We start from the raw sequence: 17,048 nt of genomic DNA on the forward strand, positions 1-17,048 counted from the left end.
ACACTAAACAATTTAGGACGGTTTAATTTTTTATTTAAAATTGCAGTTTTTGAAAGTACAGTATTTTTAAGATTTTGAAAGTCTACAATAGTTTTCTTGAAGATTTCTGCGTTTCTTTAAAACACAGGAATGCTTTTATGTAGGTTCCTGTGCCATTGCTGGATCTAGTACTGTTAACAGTGATTCCTTAAAGTCAGCTATGTCCAGTCACTCTTAGGAGTACCCGGATGTCTCGTCATTGTGGAAGTTGCCTGAGTCAGGATTGGTAGGATGTCTTTCCTTCCTTCACTAGGTAATACGTCCCGAACCAGTTTTTCTAATGTGTAGGTCTTTTCTCACTTTTTAATTTATTTATTTATTGAAGAATCGGGGTGATTATCAGTCATTGCTTTTCATAGTCTGAGATTAAATTCTCATTGAGTCATTTTAAATGTTCCCTGGCCCCCCTGTCAATTATATATAGTGCCAGAGATACTGTCCTACAATGTACATACACTCAGTAACATCTGTGTATGGTTTCTGGCTTTCTGTTCTGTCCTTTCTCACCTTCTGCCTGGCTTCTACTCCTTCCAAACAAAATTGTAGAATTTAATACCTTGTATCTGAGTATTGCTTGATACTATTTTTAATGATGCTGTTGGATTAAATTATTTGGTTTATGTATAAAAGTAAGCTAAATTGTTTGCTGTGGATATAAACACAGGCTCATCAGTTGCTGTGAGAAAACACTGTTAAAATAAGCTTAGTTATTGAAGTATAGCAACAGCAGGCCTGTGACTGATGTAAGGCCCACAGAGCAGAGGGGCTTCTCCAGTGAGACCCATAGCTTAATCAGGTGAGTGGAATAAATGTGCAAGAGTGACATGATTTATTATCATTTATATGAGAGTGATGACTAGAGAGGGAAGATACAGCAGGAAGGAGGCGTCTCTCAGTGCTGGGCAATGGCATAGTAGATTGGTGAAAATCATTTTGCAGTTCTCAAATATTTAAGTCTCTATAAAACTCTTTATGGTGAAATGGTACTCATTATTGTATTACTTTTTTATTTATAAAAGCTTTTCACTCAAAACAACAGTCTATTTTTTAATCAGTGACTTTTATTTATTTATTTAATTTTTTGCTATTTGGCTCTTTATATAAATCATATTCACCCTCAAAGGATTTAAGATTTTTCTGCTCCTGAAAATCAGGAGTATATCGCAGCCTTTGATATTTGAAATAGAGGAGAGAATCAGAATCCTTTGTAGTTTTTAAAGCAGACTCCTGTCCTGTATATCATTACTTCAAAATTTCTCAAGGAACTTTGAAATTGACTATTGTTTCAGCTGGGACAGCACTTGGTGGCAGAGCACGTAGCACGTGGGTAGGAGGTCCTAGGTGTAGGACCCAGCAGCAGCTCCACAGAGGGCTGCATACTTGCTTCACCGTAGAAAGTGCGACCTACATCTCCTGGCTTGTGACCTTGAAATTTGTTCTTTAAAGTGTTCCATAGATGTCTCTGATTCGGTTTTCTGCTCACCTCTGTAACTCTTCTAGACAAGAGCCTCAACTGCCTGTGTCTTTGAGGTCTGTCAGAGTTGAGTTTAGAATGGATGAGACAGTATCCTTTGACTGCCTCCCCTATTAGCCCAGTAGACATGCCTTGTATTACCTTCAAGGCAAAGTAGGGAACTTTACTAACTGGCTAGTGATTAGACCATTGAGATTATCAACCTTTTTAGATGTTGTTTTAATAAAATATAAGTCTTTTTCTTATCTGTATTGTTCCAGTTTTTAATATATGTGCTGCCAGAACGAGCACATAAGTCTCTTTTTCAGTTTAGGTTTACTGTTGATAGAGGCAGTGAGGAAGCTATGAAGTGACCACTGGGACTGTGTTCTAGGCTAATGGCTAGCGCTTGATCTCTGAATCGTTTTCTGATTTGTAAAATAGGTATAACTCACACACTGTAAGATTTTGAAGTAGCAAGTTTTTTGTTGTTTAAACCTTTAGTAGCTGCTCTTCCAATGATTTAACTATAGTTCTCGCTTATCTTTTTAAATGATAAAGTTTTTATTTGTAATATTTTAATGTTGATTAGATATATACAAGTTACAACTGAAAAAGACAAATTACTTTCAGCTTGCACAGAAGATGGGATTTCCTTCAAACATTGTGGACTCTGCAGCAGAAAACATGATCAAGCTTTATAATCTTTTTCTGAAGTATGATGCAACTATGGTAGAAATAAACCCAATGGTAGAAGATTCTGACGGAAAGGGTAAGGTACCTTCTTCTATCACATGATGCTGTGTGTCATCTGTTGTTCTTGTGTAGCAGTTCATCTTCTGATGAATTGAATGTGAGCAGATGTGAAGTAAACCCATTCAAACACAGGAGCTGTGCTGCCTTATATAGTGAAGGACATCCAATCACAGTTGTCTGGTTGAATTGATAAAAATGATACAACTTGCAAATCCAAGTGAACAATCACTCAGTCACATTCCAGGGGTTCAGTAGTCACCATAGTGGATTGGACAGAGATGAAGCATTTCCACCCAGGCAGAAGGTCTTGTGGGACAACACTTGGTTGGAGATATAAGGGTTATGGCAAGAGTTAGCCAGTCTGGGAGAATTAGCCATCCATGCCTCCATGCTTGGATCCTTTCTGTGAAAAGATGTGCTCAGACGTGAAGTCATTCCAGCATTGGAGCCAGGAGAGAAGAAGGGTAGTTTGCTTGTCTTTTATTACGGTGAAGAGACACTACAACCATGGCAACAGCTTACACAATGGCCTCTCTTAGGACTCCATGCAGGGACACTCTGACACATGTGTGACCTTAGTGCCTTTCCTTAGAGGGAGAGTCCATAATCCCTTTCTTCTATTTTTTTTTTTTTTTTTTTTAAGATTTATTTATTTATTCTATGTAAGTACACTGTAGCTGTCTTCAGACACTCCAGAAGAGGGCGCCAGATCTCGTTACGGATGGTTGTGAGCCACCATGTGGTTGCTGGGATTTGAACTCTGGACCTTCGGAAGAGCAGTCGGGTGCTCTTACCCACTGAGCCACCTCTCCAGCCCCCTTTCTTCTATTCTTGACTCTAAAGCCAGAACCATGTGGATGAAGCTGCTAAGTCCTGCTGCTTGCTCAGGCTGGAACATGGTCCCGTTCAGCTTCATCTTCATCAACTTTCTGTTTTCTATGATTTCCTTCACTGCCTCAGGTTGCCTGTCCTGAATCTTACTCTGTAGATCAGGCCAGCTTCACACTCAAGATCTTCCTGCCTCTGCCTCCTAAGTGCTGGAACTAAAGGCATGTGCCACCAATACCTGGCCCTAAGCTTTTTAAAAATTTCTTTTCACAAGTTAGACTCTTAGCTGGGTCATCCCTTTATTCCATTTAACATCAAGCTTTTCTTTAATCTGGTTATCTCCTTGAACACAGGATTTAGCTCGATTCCACTTCCTGATGCCTTTTTTTTTTTCCACTCAAAGTACATTTTGCTTCTTTTCCTTATAGATCTGTGTAAGAGTGACCACTAATAATAACATAACAAAGTCAATAATGCTGTTTTGAGATTTCCTCTGCCAATGTAATTAATCCAAAACTTTTCACTTTAGTTTCAGGCAGACTTTTTGGACAAGGGCAAAAAGCAGAAACATTCTCCACCAAAATATCACAGAACAGTCTCTAAGCCACATAGTAAAATTCTTCTCTGAAACCTCTTGAGCTATATGTCCCCATAGTTCAAATCACCCTCAGTGCTGTGTTCTTCTATGCTTCTAATAGTATGACCCATTAAGACCCACTTAAAGTATTCAATTGCCTTTATAATCCAAAGTCCCCAAATTCACAATTCTACAATAAAAAGCATGATCAGGCCTGTCACAGCAATACCCCACTCCTGGTACTAACTTCTGTAGTAGTTAAGATTTTATTGCTGTGAAGAGACATGGTGACCATGACAACTCTTATAAAGGAAAACATTTAATTGAGCCTGGCTTACAGTTTCAGAGGTTTAGTCCATTCTCATCATGGTTGCATGCTAGCAAATACAGTGCTGGACAAGGAGCTGAGAGTTTTGCATGTTGATCTGAAGGCAGTAGTCTTGTTGCATATTTTGCTATCAGTTAACATAGTAGGTTTTATCTTCAAGCTTCTGATGAAGAAATGGTGTTTTGTCTAATTTACTCAGTTCTTTGATTTCTACTAATGTATATTTTTCATGTTCGTTGAACATGTTTTCTTTTTTGGAGTTTTCTGTTGATGTTCTTTGTTACCACTATTAGTTTTCTATGGCTGATAAAAATTACCATAATTTTAAGTGACTATTCCCCTTCATAGTTGTAAGCTAGAAGTCCAAAATCATTATCTAATACATTCCAGGTGTGAGCAGGGCTGTGTGTTTTCAGGGGCCGTAGTGAAAAATCTGTGCCTTTGAGTTCTCCCCTTCCTGGTAGTGTTCCTTGGCCAGGAGACACTTCATTTCTGTCTCTGCCATTGTGGCCACATTGCTTTTTTCTCTTCCGTGTGTATCTGTGTAGTCTTCTGCCTTTCTCTTGTAAGGATGCTTATGGTTCCCGTCATCTGGGATAATACCTGATCTCAGCATCCTTATCACATCTGTAGAAACGATTGTATCGAGTAACGCTTTCTGTAAATTTGTAATTTCTTTGCTTTAGTACACAAATGGTATTAGTTTTCTTATTACTATGGTGACTTCTGGATATTTTCATATCAATTTTTAATATAGTCTCTCTCTGACCTCATTTTTTGTTGTCTTTTTTTTAACTATTCATTTTTAAGTAAAATGTTAGAAAACATGTTTTTAATTACTTAATTGAAGATTGCAAGCTCCATGCATTTTGTATTTTTCTTTATTTACTTAATAACCTTTCCTGGTGATTTCTCCAGGTATATAGACTCTTTGCTTATTAAGGATGCTAACTTCTTTTCTGGCATTTGATCTGAATATTTTCTTAGTTATATTGTTTGTTTAATTTTGCTTGCCTTGAACATATTAAAGCTTTTAGTTTTCAGCCAGTCAGACCTCTTTTTTACTTCTTTTATTTTTGTGATGAGATTTTTTTGCTACCTCAAGATCAGTAACTATGAATGTATATAAAGTGTTCTTTTTTTTTAATTGTTTCATTTAAAAAACTTTAAGTTTCTAGAGTTAACAATGATTTTTCTGCCTCTTTTATAAAGTATACCCTTTTTGTAATATTGTTAAATTCAATGTTGTTTTTCTGTTGATCTTTGGTACCCTGACCCATCACACCTGATTCTGTAGATGTGAGTATTTTTTATGTGGAGTATAGTATAGTATGGTATGCAGTATTTCTATGTGTGAAAAAGTCACACATAGGAAGAGCCTCTTTGGCTGTTTGGGCTTCTGATGAGAGCCTCTCTGGGTGATGGTTTTACAGTGATGGAAACACTTGACAAGTCACACCATGAGGACAGGAAACCAAGACGGTCCAGAGTACAGGCTTGTTCTTGGTTTTACAGTTTGCTCTCATATAAACTAGCCAGCATACCCAAAAGAACCATGTGAATCTGTTCAGGGATCAGTACTCTAGAGTGGTTGGTTGCAGTAGCCTTTCCCCTTAAATAAAGGTCCTACCAACTTCTCAGTGCAGGACAAACCTCCAAAGTATAGGGGGATGCTTTAAAACCACATCCAAACCTTTTCACACTTTAACTCAGGTCTCAGCTTGTGTAGCAAATGCTCTTACCCATGGAGCCATCTTTCTAGCCACTCTAGCTATTTTGAATGAGATCTTTGCCACCATTTCTACTAGGTCCGAGACTCTGGAGTTTACTATAGATTTTAATTCTACCACTGCTTTTATTTTTCTTAGTTAAAAAAGCCTTTTGTGGATTTCAGCTTGCCTTTTATGTTTTATTGTCTTTTTGTTATTAAACAGTTCTGAATTTTGACCTCACTAACATATATTCTAAGCATACTTAGGTTTGTATAGTTAAAAAGTTTTAAAAAGATGTATTTTTCATAAACAAGAACTTATCAATGCCAGGTTCTGTTATAAATACAAATGTGGGCCTCTTTAATTTTTAAAATATAGACAGTAATTCTGTGAGTTGGATATTATTGCTACCTTTATAGATTATGAAACTTAGTGTCAAGATATCAGGCTTGCCTGAGGACATGTGACTAGTTATAGAGATGTGCTTTCACCTCCAAACCAGTGATTAGTAGAACTTAATAATAACATAGTTGCATGCCAGGTGTATTTCTGCTTGGGAATGTGATTGCTGTGCTGGGAGGAGCAGGAGATTGGACACAGGGGTAGAGCTTAGATAGCTGCAGTTGTGTGCTGAGCAGGCGGTTGTAAACATAGTGTAAATGGGAAAGAGAAGGCTTTATTGCACAGATTAGTTTACATTTGGGCTTTGTTACCAGATCTACATTTCTTTTTACTCATTTCCATTGGAAACTTTAGAGCAATGTAGGATATAGTTTTAACATTATAGATTGACAAATTTCCTTTAGAAGGTAGATACTTAGTTTCAAAAGTATTCATTAAAATGTAGTCGTCTCTTTGTAAACTGGTAAATGGTTGTCATAAAACATATAGTATAAGTTTGTAGAAGTTTCCATAGCAGTCTTTAAAAGAAATTTTGGTAACTAAATTTAGAATTACTGTTTTGTGGAGTTTTGTAGGAAATATCTACCATGTATGATGAAGTATGTCTCTTTAAGTATATTGTGTAGTTGTTTGAGTAATTGAAAGATGGAGATTTGAGACTTTTTTTAGTAATGGGAAAACAATGTCTAAAAGCAGGATAACATAAAAAGTCTAAAGTGCTGGGTATAGTGGTCCCTGCCTTTAATCTTAGCACTTGGAAGGAATAGGCAGGCAGACCTTGATGAGTTTGGTTTCCATAGTGAGTTCCAGGTCAAGCAAGACTCCATAGCAAGACCCTAGCTTAAAAAAAAAAAAAGTGAAGGGATTTGCTTAAAAAGCTTATCATCATTGTCATTAGAATCCCCTAAAGACCCTTTACTGGTTATTTCCCTTCCCTGCCAGAATTTCAGTCCAATTGGATCTGCCAAATCAGTTACAGATTAGATAATCTACTTAATCAAATGCTAAACATCAGCAGGATGGGATTTGCCTTGGATTAGCAGATAACTTGTTCCCCTGGGTAGCTTACTCCAAGAGATGACGTGTTTATAATACCCTCAGTTATTAGGCAGATAATTTGTTGTTCACACTCTGGGGAGAAATGAGTATGAAGAGGAAAATGGGCCAGAAATCATGATAATAGTGAACCTTTGCTGTTTGGACCTTAGCTCTCATCTCTAGTGTATTGGAGTAGACACAGGCCATCTCACTTGGACACTGAGGCCACTGTTACTACTTTGAACTAGTTTTCCTTTGGTCTCCAGGTGCACTTGTGGCAAGCTCAGATGTTTGCTCCCAAGTTTCTAGTAAATGATGTACTCATTGTTAGGAGAAAGCGTTAGATGAATCCCGAAAAGCATTTTTCCCATCCATAGTAGATTATTCTCAGTCATGTTGTCTAATGCAGAATCAGGAATTTCTGCAGTGAAGTGAAGTTAAACTATGACACATGTACTGGCTATTTTTGTGTCAACTTGACACAGCTGGAGTTATCACAGAGAAAGGAGCTTCAGTTGAGGAAATGCCTCCATGAGATCCAACTGTAAGGCATTTTCTCAATTAGTGATCAAGGGGGAAAGGCCCCTTGTGGGTGGGACCATCCCTGGGCTGGTAGTCTTGGGTTCTATAAGAGAGTAGGCTGAGCAAGCCAGGGGAGGCAAGCCAGTGAAGAACATCCCTCCATGGCTTCTGCATCAGCTCCTGCTTTCTGACCTGCTTGAGTTCCAGTCCTGACTTCCTTTGGTGATGAACAGCAGTATGGAAGTGTAAGGCGAATAAACCCTTTCCTCCCCAACTTGCTTCTTGGTCATGATGTTTGTGCAGAAATAGGAACCCTGACTAAGACAACACATAAGATATTCTAAACACTTCTATTAATAATAAACTGCCTAAGGATACGTCTGGAACACAGAGACCAAATGTAGTGAAGCATAGAGGACCTTAAGAGCTGGCGCTCTGTGACTTGGAAGTTTGTAGCTGTTACCACATAGAGTTGCACCATGAGTTCAAGGCAGAATTGGGATTGTTTCAGTCAGGGCAACTTGGACTGCTTCTCACAGGAATGGACAGGTTTTTTTTTTTTTTTTTTATAGCTTTACAAATTACATTGTTTGAATTTCAAGTTTTTTATTGTGCCTTACCTTGAAAGTAGTAAGATACTTAGAGACCCAAGTGTCTCATGGCTTTAGATTCTCAGCACATTTACAGCAGCAGTAAACAAACTCAAGGCTGAAGAATCCTACCCAGTTAGGGTCTGGAGTGAGACAGGGTGTGACCCATAGAGTTGTGAGGGCTAGGATGTAGGGGGAAGAGGGAGGATCGCCAGGAAGTGGTAAGAGATGGACGAGAAGAGAGAACCAACAAGCCTTGTAAGAATTTGGGTGAGTTAATCACTGCCTCTGCACTTGCATGCTTGTGTGCAGTGCCTGGGGATGCCAGTAGAGGGAGTCAGATTCCCTGAGACTATAGATAACGGTTGTCAGCCACAATGTGAGAGCTGGGAATTTAGTCTGGTTTTATGGAAGCAGTCAAGTGCTCTTAATTGCTGAATCATCTCCCCAGTCATAAGTTTCTCATTTCAGAGCTAAGGAAACACTCAAGTAGCAAACTGAACAAGAAATGGGTACAGACTAAAAGGGTTAAAGTAAATGGAAAGGAAAGTATATGTTTTAGGCTTCTTGAGTTATGAAAAGTAACAGTAAAGAAAATACTACTAGGTTTAGAGAAAGGATAAAAGCCTTTTTAGAGAGTTACAGTTAAAACACAACACATAAAAACTTAAGATGAAGTATTGTAGTTCCTATTGGTCTTTGTCTTAGGTTTCTATTGCTGTGAAGAGACACTGTGACCACAGCAACTTTTATAAAGGAAAACATTTAATTTGGGCTGGCTTATAATTCAGAGGTTTAGTCTATTATTGTTATAGCAGGAAGCATGGTGGTGCATAGGCAGATAGGGTCCTAAAGAAGGAGTAGAGAGCTCTGTATTCAGATAGGCAGGCTGCAGGAAGAAATTGAGACACACTTCTCCAACAAAGCCACACCCTCTAATAGTGCCAGTCCCTATGGGCCTGTGGGGATCATTTCTATTCAGACCACCACGCTATAACATTCTAGTTTAGAAGAGTAAAGATGTGCCTGCCATCATGCCAGGCCTGTTGATTGTTTCTGTTGATTGATGTCTGCTGTCAGTCTCTACTGATGGAAGTGAGGGTTGTGGTCTCAGAAATTCAAACCAAGAAAGAAAGTAGCCCTTCACAGCTGACAAGGATTTCTGTGACTGAAGTCCACTTTCTGCCAGAACTCTGATTTGACATCTTAGACCTGCAAATTCTAACCTAATCTCTGGTGCTTTGGAGATCAACCTGTGCTGGGCTTTTTGCAACAGAGCCTATGGAAGACCCAATTGCCTGTCAAGGCATTATTCAACCTAAACCAAGTTCAGACCTGATTTGATCAGCCAGGCAGTGAGGGGTGGTGCAATGGATGTAGAGACAGTAACTGAGAGTTTCAACTTTCCTAACTATTCTCCCAAGTTGAGAATCTCAGCTTCTGAATCCTGTGCCAAACTTGTGCTTCTGTGTTCACACCCTGTACTGAGGAAGGGATAACTGATGAACAGTGAAGTTGGAGAAGCAACCTGTAAGAGCTGCTTGGTGTTGGGCATGGTGGCATGTGCTACCTGTGCCCTGGACACTCGCTGCCTGACCCTACCTGCCCTTGGGGGTTGGAGGTGAGGTGGGGCAGAGTAAATGACACACACATTCCCAGAGCAGGTAAGAAACACTGCAGCAAGCTCATCTGAACACTGCTGCAAGCTCCTTTAATACCCTCCACCAACACCCCGTTGGTCCCAAGAAAGCATCTCTTCTAGATAACAGTTTCTCATTGGCTGGGTTAGATGCACATGATATATTAAAAAAAAAGGAGAAGAAGAAAGAAGAGGAGGAAGAAGAGGAAGAAGAAGAAGAGAAGAAAAGAAGAAGAAAAAAACGACGACGACCACCACCACCACCCTTTTGATGGAGTGGGAAGGGCAGAAGCTAGTTGAAGTGGGTATAAGAGTGCATGCTAGGAGCAGCTAGTTCAACAGGTTAATGGTTCCTAAGTAGTTTGTGCTTTGTGAACTATTCATGATCTTGGATTTCGGAGTTCTACTTAATCTTTTTAAACTATGAATCACTTTCTTGGTTCACAAGTCAGTAGAAATAGACAAAAATCATCAGGTTCCCAGGCCATAGTTTGTTGACCCCCATTTCCCCTAATTCAAGTCTTTAGAATTCCTGCTGCTAAGGAAGGCAGAGAAGAGTGAGGAGGAGGTGGTAGGCTTGAGAGAAAGTCCTGTAGGTATTAACACTGCTTTGCAAGTCCAGGGGAGGTAGCCATTATAACAGTGTGTGGGGGTGTTAAGATTTGCCCAAAGACACTTCCTTGAGTTGTAAGGATGGGGCCCATGGGAAAGGATTTCAGCTAAGAACATGGCCAGTTCATTCTTGGAAAGCTTAAAAAATGTGTGATGTCTTTGAGGAACTTTTTTTCTTTTTTTCTCCTCTCTGCGCTCTCTCTCTCTCTCTTTCTCTCTTTCTCTGTGCCAGGTTGGATGCAGAAAAAGTAACTTTAGGGTATTTAAAATTCTTATATTTTCTATGAGAAACAGTTTGAATTCATTGTGAACATGAATTGAAATACTTTGAATAAATAACCAACTAAAATGTCCTTTTACCCTATACTAAACTATGTTTTTATTGGATAGTTCATTGTATCTGTCATAAAATTTAGATTATTTTCTTTATTTTCCCCTCTAAGTGTTGTGCATGGATGCAAAGATCAATTTTGATTCAAATTCAGCCTATCGCCAGAAGAAGATCTTTGATCTTCAGGACTGGAGTCAGGAAGATGAAAGGGACAAAGAAGCAGCTAATGCAGATATTAACTATATTGGCCTCGATGGGAGCATAGGCTGTCTAGGTACCCAGTGTATTTTCATGTTATATTGGCTTTGTACAACTTAGTATATTTTTTTGTTCCTTACACAAAAACCATCTTTCCCTCTTGATAGTAAATGGTGCTGGCTTGGCTATGGCCACAATGGATATAATAAAACTACACGGAGGGACTCCAGCCAACTTTCTTGATGTTGGTGGAGGCGCCACAGTCCAGCAAGTAACAGAAGCGTTTAAACTCATCACTTCAGATAAAAAGGTAAGGGTGGGGCTTATGTGGTAGGATTTGAGATGTGAGGAGAACCTTTGACGGAATTAATGTTGAAATTTAGCAAACAGTGAAGAGATTTGATTAAATTAGATAAAGATACTATTAATGCCTATGGTGAACTGACATGGGAGCCATTCACAGGGGAAGTGGTCTTGGTGATATTATTTGACTGCACCAGCCTGGAATTGTAAAAATATATGTACCCAAGAATACTTATTTCATTAATAAATATTGATGTTGCTGACAGTATTTAATTCTTTTGGCATTAGACTTTAGGAAAAAGGAAATGATAGAAGATACTAGAAGATGGAAAAGTACTCCTTTCTGTTTAGAATTAAAAAAAAGATTTGTACTGTCTCTCCCTTGGAATCCTATAAAGTTATTTACTACATGTATTAATATTTTTTACTACAAATTGAGCTAAAATGAGGCACACTAGGTGTTAGTCCCTATTGTACTGTAGAAGCAATGGGTAAGGATTTTGGAATTGATAAGCTGAGCTTGAGTGGTGACTACCTCATAAACAATTAGCTGTAAACATACTTTTAAAAGCATTATCTTCTTTTCATTCATGTATGTGTGTGTGTGTGTCAGTGTCTGTATGTGCATGTGCACATGGGTACCCATAGAAGCCAGAAAAGGATCTCCTGAAACTGGAGTTATTGGTGCTTGTGAGCCACTGAATGGGGTTCTGGTTCTCTGCAAGAGTAGCAGACACTCTTAACTGCCCCAGAATGTTTTACTTCTTATAACGATTGGAGATACATTTGTAAGTCCTTAGTATATTCGGGAAAATTGAGGCCTTAGGAACTAGGGAGGTGAGAACCCTAGAACCTCTCCTCTCAGTTTTGTAAAAAAGCCACTGAGAGAGAGAGAGAGAGAGAGAGAGAGAGAGAGGGAGAGAGAGAGAGAGAGGAGAGAGAGAGAGGAGAGAGAGAAAAGAACGAACAAACGGTTAGAGGTAAGATCACATCAGAAGTGGGCTGCTGTGCAGGGCAGACAGTGTAAAGAAGAAGAATAAGGACTGAACGCTCGAGCTACTGAAGACCTTTTGAGGACAGGCAGGGCCAGCGTGTAAAGGATTGAGCTGTGATTAGTTAAAGAGGCTGTGGCCAGAGGAGACATAGTTGTGAGGTATTCTGACCAGGGTTTGGTAAAAATTGGTTGGATTGGTAGGGTGGAGAAGAGAGTAGTGGGGGATGAGTACTAATGGAGATGTCTGCTGTGACAGTGCTGTAAGATGGGATCTGAGGTGATTGTGTTGCTCAGGAGGAAGAAGTCTGGCTTACAAGTTTTTTGTTGTTATGGATATAGTAGAAAACAAATATAAGCCAGTATTGAAATTAGTAGTTGTAAGTCCTGGTGTAGTGGACTGGGAGATAGAAAAGGAAATAATGGTTTTATCTGAAACTGCTGACAAGGGATTGATTTTTATATTCTACTTTGGGGAGATGAGGATAAATACTTATTTCTTTAATACTTTATTAATAGGTGCAGGCTATTCTGGTCAACATTTTTGGAGGAATCATGAGATGTGATGTTATTGCACAAGGGATAGTCATGGCAGTAAAGGATTTAGAAATCAGAATACCTGTTGTGGTACGGTTACAAGGTGAGTGCTAGTGACCTAGTTCTGTCTAATTGTCTCAGTGATGCAGTTGTAAGGGGCAAGGTTAATTTAAAAAAAGATTTGCAAATAGCTACATCTTTTCAATGAAAGCATTAAACACAAAACTTGAAAAATGTTATTTTCCTGTTGCTATGATAAAATATCCTGATGAAAGGCCCTTAAGGAGCAGTTTATTCTGGCTTACAGTTCCAGAGGGCAGGCTATCCACAGTAGTGGAAATGCACTGGGGAGGAGCAGGGAGGGAATGCTCACATCTCAGTCACACACAGGAAAGGTAGATGAGGCTATAAACTGTCAGAGCCTGTCTCTAGTGATGTACTTCCTCCAGCAAGGCTCTCTCTCTTGAAAGTTCTGTGACCTCCTCAGATAATGCCAGCAACTGGGGACCAAACATGAGCCTGTGGGAACGTTTCTCACTCCAACCACCACAATGTGATTTTGTTGTTGGTTTTTGTTTCTATTTCAAGACAGGGTTTCTCTGGCTGCCTTGAAATTCACTTGTAGATCAGGCTGGCCTCAAACTCACTGATATCCTCTTGCCCCTGCTTGGATTAAAGGTGTGGGCCCCCACCACTCAGCTTCACAAAGTGGTTTTTTAAAGAATTTACTACATTGGGCAAAATGCTTGAAGTTTTACTTTGTGTAATGTGATGTGCTTTGTGTTGTGATTTACTTTCTGACTTTGCTTTCATTACCATGGTTATGGTAAAGCAAAATATTCCACTAGGTAGTTCCAAGCTCTTAGAATATTTTTTTAAAATTAAGTATTTGTGTTAAATAATAGAAATTCCTATGCTGAAATTCTTACAGTGAGAAAAAGGCTTTAAATGCTTTGTATATATATGTAAGTTATATGCTTCTATTCATAACTCATCTCTAGGTACACGAGTTGATGATGCTAAGGCACTAATAGCAGACAGTGGTCTTAAAATCCTTGCTTGCGATGATTTGGATGAAGCTGCTAAAATGGTGAGTGGGCTCTAATGAGCCAAGGGCACATTTATAGTGTGGAAAGGATCTAGATACCTTTAGATTCTAAAATGAGCCAGCCAAGTAGTAATATTAGTGCTTTAGAAAAGCAGGCTGAATTCTGGGGAGTGACAGCAATAGATACACATACTGTTAGGATGGGGTTTGCAGTGGGGGATAAAAATTGCACTCAGCCTCATACAACAAGGAAAAGCAGGACTTTGTATTCAAGGATCCAGATGGCTAGTTGGCAGGTGGGAAATTAAAAACAGTGCAACTACGGGGACATTCAAACTGGGCAGTGCAGAAGCGTTTGGAGGCACTGAGAACTTACTTACAGATTCTTTTTCAGAAACTCGTATACATCCATCTTAAATAATGGTCAGTTTATACCCAATCTGGTCTAATCTCTGTTTTTTCTCTGTTATTAGCTAGTAAATCCCCATGTGCAGCATTTTGTACTTCTCAATCGTATATATGACGGTGAATTAGTATGATGATGTAAAGACATTACTATTATTTTAGTGGAATACTGGCGTTCTGATTGTGAAAGTTCAACAGTTATTTTGTACAATCTAGGTTCTTTGTTAAGCTTGGTGTGAAACTGTTTGCACTGCAGTTGGGTAATATGCAGCTATGTTTCTTAAGCTATAGCCCTCCTGTTTTCAAATAATCCTCCTCTGGGGTTTGTTTGACAAGTCCTATACAGTTTCAGTCTGGGTTTAATGAGTGCAGCCATCATCTGTTTAGCATGTTCTGTCCTCTGTGTTCTCTCCTAAACTGGAGTTGAGTCTGTAGTATTGACTGTTTGATAATACTTACCCCCTTTCACACCCTGCAAGGATTCTCCTGGTGGTAAAGTTTCCATATGTATAGATGAAGAAATAGGCTATCTAAATTCACTCACTTAAAGTCATATACCTCTAACCGCAGACTACTATTCTTTTTTGTAACTACTCTTAGAGTGGAGCTGAATTTTGGTTGTAGACATGTCTAATTTGTATGACATTTTTTATGGAAACAGATATTCTCATATCATACAGAGCATTGGAGTTTTTGTTGGTTTTTGTTGGTTTCCTCACAAAAAAATTGCCTTACGCCAGCAGTTCTTATGTATATGAGTACACTGTAGCTGTCTTCAGACACACCAGAAGAAGGCATCAGATCCCATTACAGATGGCTGTGAGCCACTATGTGGTTGCTGGGAACCGAACTCAGAACCTCTGGAAGAGCAGTCGGTGCTCTTAACCACTGAGCCATCTCTCCAACCCACACCAGCAGTTCTTATATCTAAACTCCTACCCCAATACCAGATTAAGCTTATAAGCTTTTTCCAGGTAGGCTTTATTTAGTTATGCTCTGAATTATGGGTTGTCTTGAAAGGATACTCCTTGTTTGTGTCTTCAAGGTAAAATTTAGGTAAGACATCTAGTTATATATTTTTATCAGGGCATATTTAATTGAATTATAGGTTATGGAAATGTCAAACTTGACAGTCTTGTGTCAGTTCTTAACTAGACTGTAGTGTAACTTGTAGCAATGTCAGAATAGCCCTACTATTTTAAATGGAGACGATTCTGTGTCTTTTGCCTTGGTTTATAATGGTTCACCTTTTTATGAACATGCAGACATGCCCTGTTCTCTCTTTCAGGTTGTAAAGCTCTCTGAAATAGTGACCTTAGCCAAAGAAGCCCATGTGGATGTGAAGTTTCAGTTGCCAATATGAGCAAGACCTTGGTGGATGGCTACGGGTATTAATGTGCTGTAATCCTTTATTATACTGTGGTCTCTCCTAGTGTCCCTTTTCTTTTAATGTGTGGAGAATGTAATCACCACACAGGCACACATACCTTTGAAAGCATCTGCTCTGCATTTGATTCTGCTGCTCAGAATGGACTGTTTATATAAAGAATGTCTGATAGAAACTTACGGTGGTCTCTTTTCTTGCAGCCATCTTTTTTGCTTCCTCTACAGAATGTCACTTGAAGTATGCCTGCTTTCTGGTGTTGGATACAGAGTTCTTCATTGATAAGAGTTCTATAAATAAAATTACTACAAAGATAAAGCTTTATTCTTTAGTATAAAAATATATCTAATAACAGCCTCATTAGGACAATGGTATGTTATAACAATGTTTTATATAAGAAATATTTATCTTCAGCATCAAATGGCTCTTAAATGTATCAATCATTATTTATACACAGAACTTGGAAGCACTCCTCAGAACATCTTTTAAGTATTTTAGAGAAGTAACTTGCTGATTATTTGAACATCGTTTTAATTATTACAGGACAATGATAAGTGCAAGTCGTCATGATTCTGTGGTGGTAAAAACACGCAGGTTGATAAGAAAGGTACCTACTAAGACTTGGACAAAACTAGAATGCTAGCTTAAGTCAATAAAAGTTTCCCAATGTAATTTGGAGTTATGGTTTTGTTTTTTTTTTTTTCTTTTTGAAGTAACAGGTGTTCATTTTATTAATTGGTCTAAGGATCCGGTTTATAGATCATACAACTGGACATGGCAGTACATATTCTAAAGCTTTAGAAGTCTTGTTTGTAGATCTACTGTCTGCTACATACTGTCATTTCTTTCACCTGCATATTTGTACCTTTGACTCTGGGGGTATGAGGTGGGGATGCCCTGTGGACTGCTTTCTTAAAAATCCCTGAACACATGAAATCTCAAATTTATAGTTAAGGTAGAGTCCTGTGCACTACTATACTTTCTCTGGAGAATATAACAACACATTTTAAGTGTGTTTGCATGGGTGACTTTGGGGACAGGCTTTATGGCCTCCTGGACCCGGCAAGCCTTGCCTACTACTCAGTGCGTGCTAAATCTCCTCGGTTATAGCACTTCTAGCAGATGCACGTGGTTGCGAAGGAAGAGTCAAAACAAAAGCAGTGCTCAGGCAGCACACTGAAGCTGTTGATGCTTTTTTTGGTGAGTTTTTTATTTTTTATTTTTTTCTTTCTGGTAAAGAGTTGTATTTAGAGTGAAATTTAAGTGTTCAATGTGGGGGCCAAGTGTAATAAAAGACTACAGTGAGAACCACACCCTTTCCTGTGGGGACAGGAGTGAGAGGCGTGTGTGGTAAT

General features: G+C 38.9%; 1 protein-coding gene across 1 annotated transcript in view; it reads left to right on the top strand.

Annotated features, from left to right (window-relative positions):
- Positions 1-16,365, top strand: part of Sucla2 (succinate-CoA ligase ADP-forming beta subunit) — a 40,538-nt gene extending 24,173 nt beyond the window's left edge. The window contains exons 6-11 of the mRNA XM_021182222.2: positions 2,126-2,264; positions 10,940-11,101; positions 11,193-11,335; positions 12,839-12,959; positions 13,858-13,946; positions 15,598-16,365. Of these exons, the coding sequence (XP_021037881.1) occupies positions 2,126-2,264; positions 10,940-11,101; positions 11,193-11,335; positions 12,839-12,959; positions 13,858-13,946; positions 15,598-15,672 (729 nt within the window). The 3' untranslated portion in view covers positions 15,673-16,365. The remainder of the gene's footprint in view (positions 1-2,125; positions 2,265-10,939; positions 11,102-11,192; positions 11,336-12,838; positions 12,960-13,857; positions 13,947-15,597) is intronic.
- Positions 16,366-17,048: the final 683 nt, after the last annotated feature.

The sequence above is a fragment of the Mus caroli genome, chromosome 14 (genome assembly GCF_900094665.2).
Source record: "Mus caroli chromosome 14, CAROLI_EIJ_v1.1, whole genome shotgun sequence".
Classification (NCBI taxonomy): domain Eukaryota; kingdom Metazoa; phylum Chordata; class Mammalia; order Rodentia; family Muridae; genus Mus; species Mus caroli.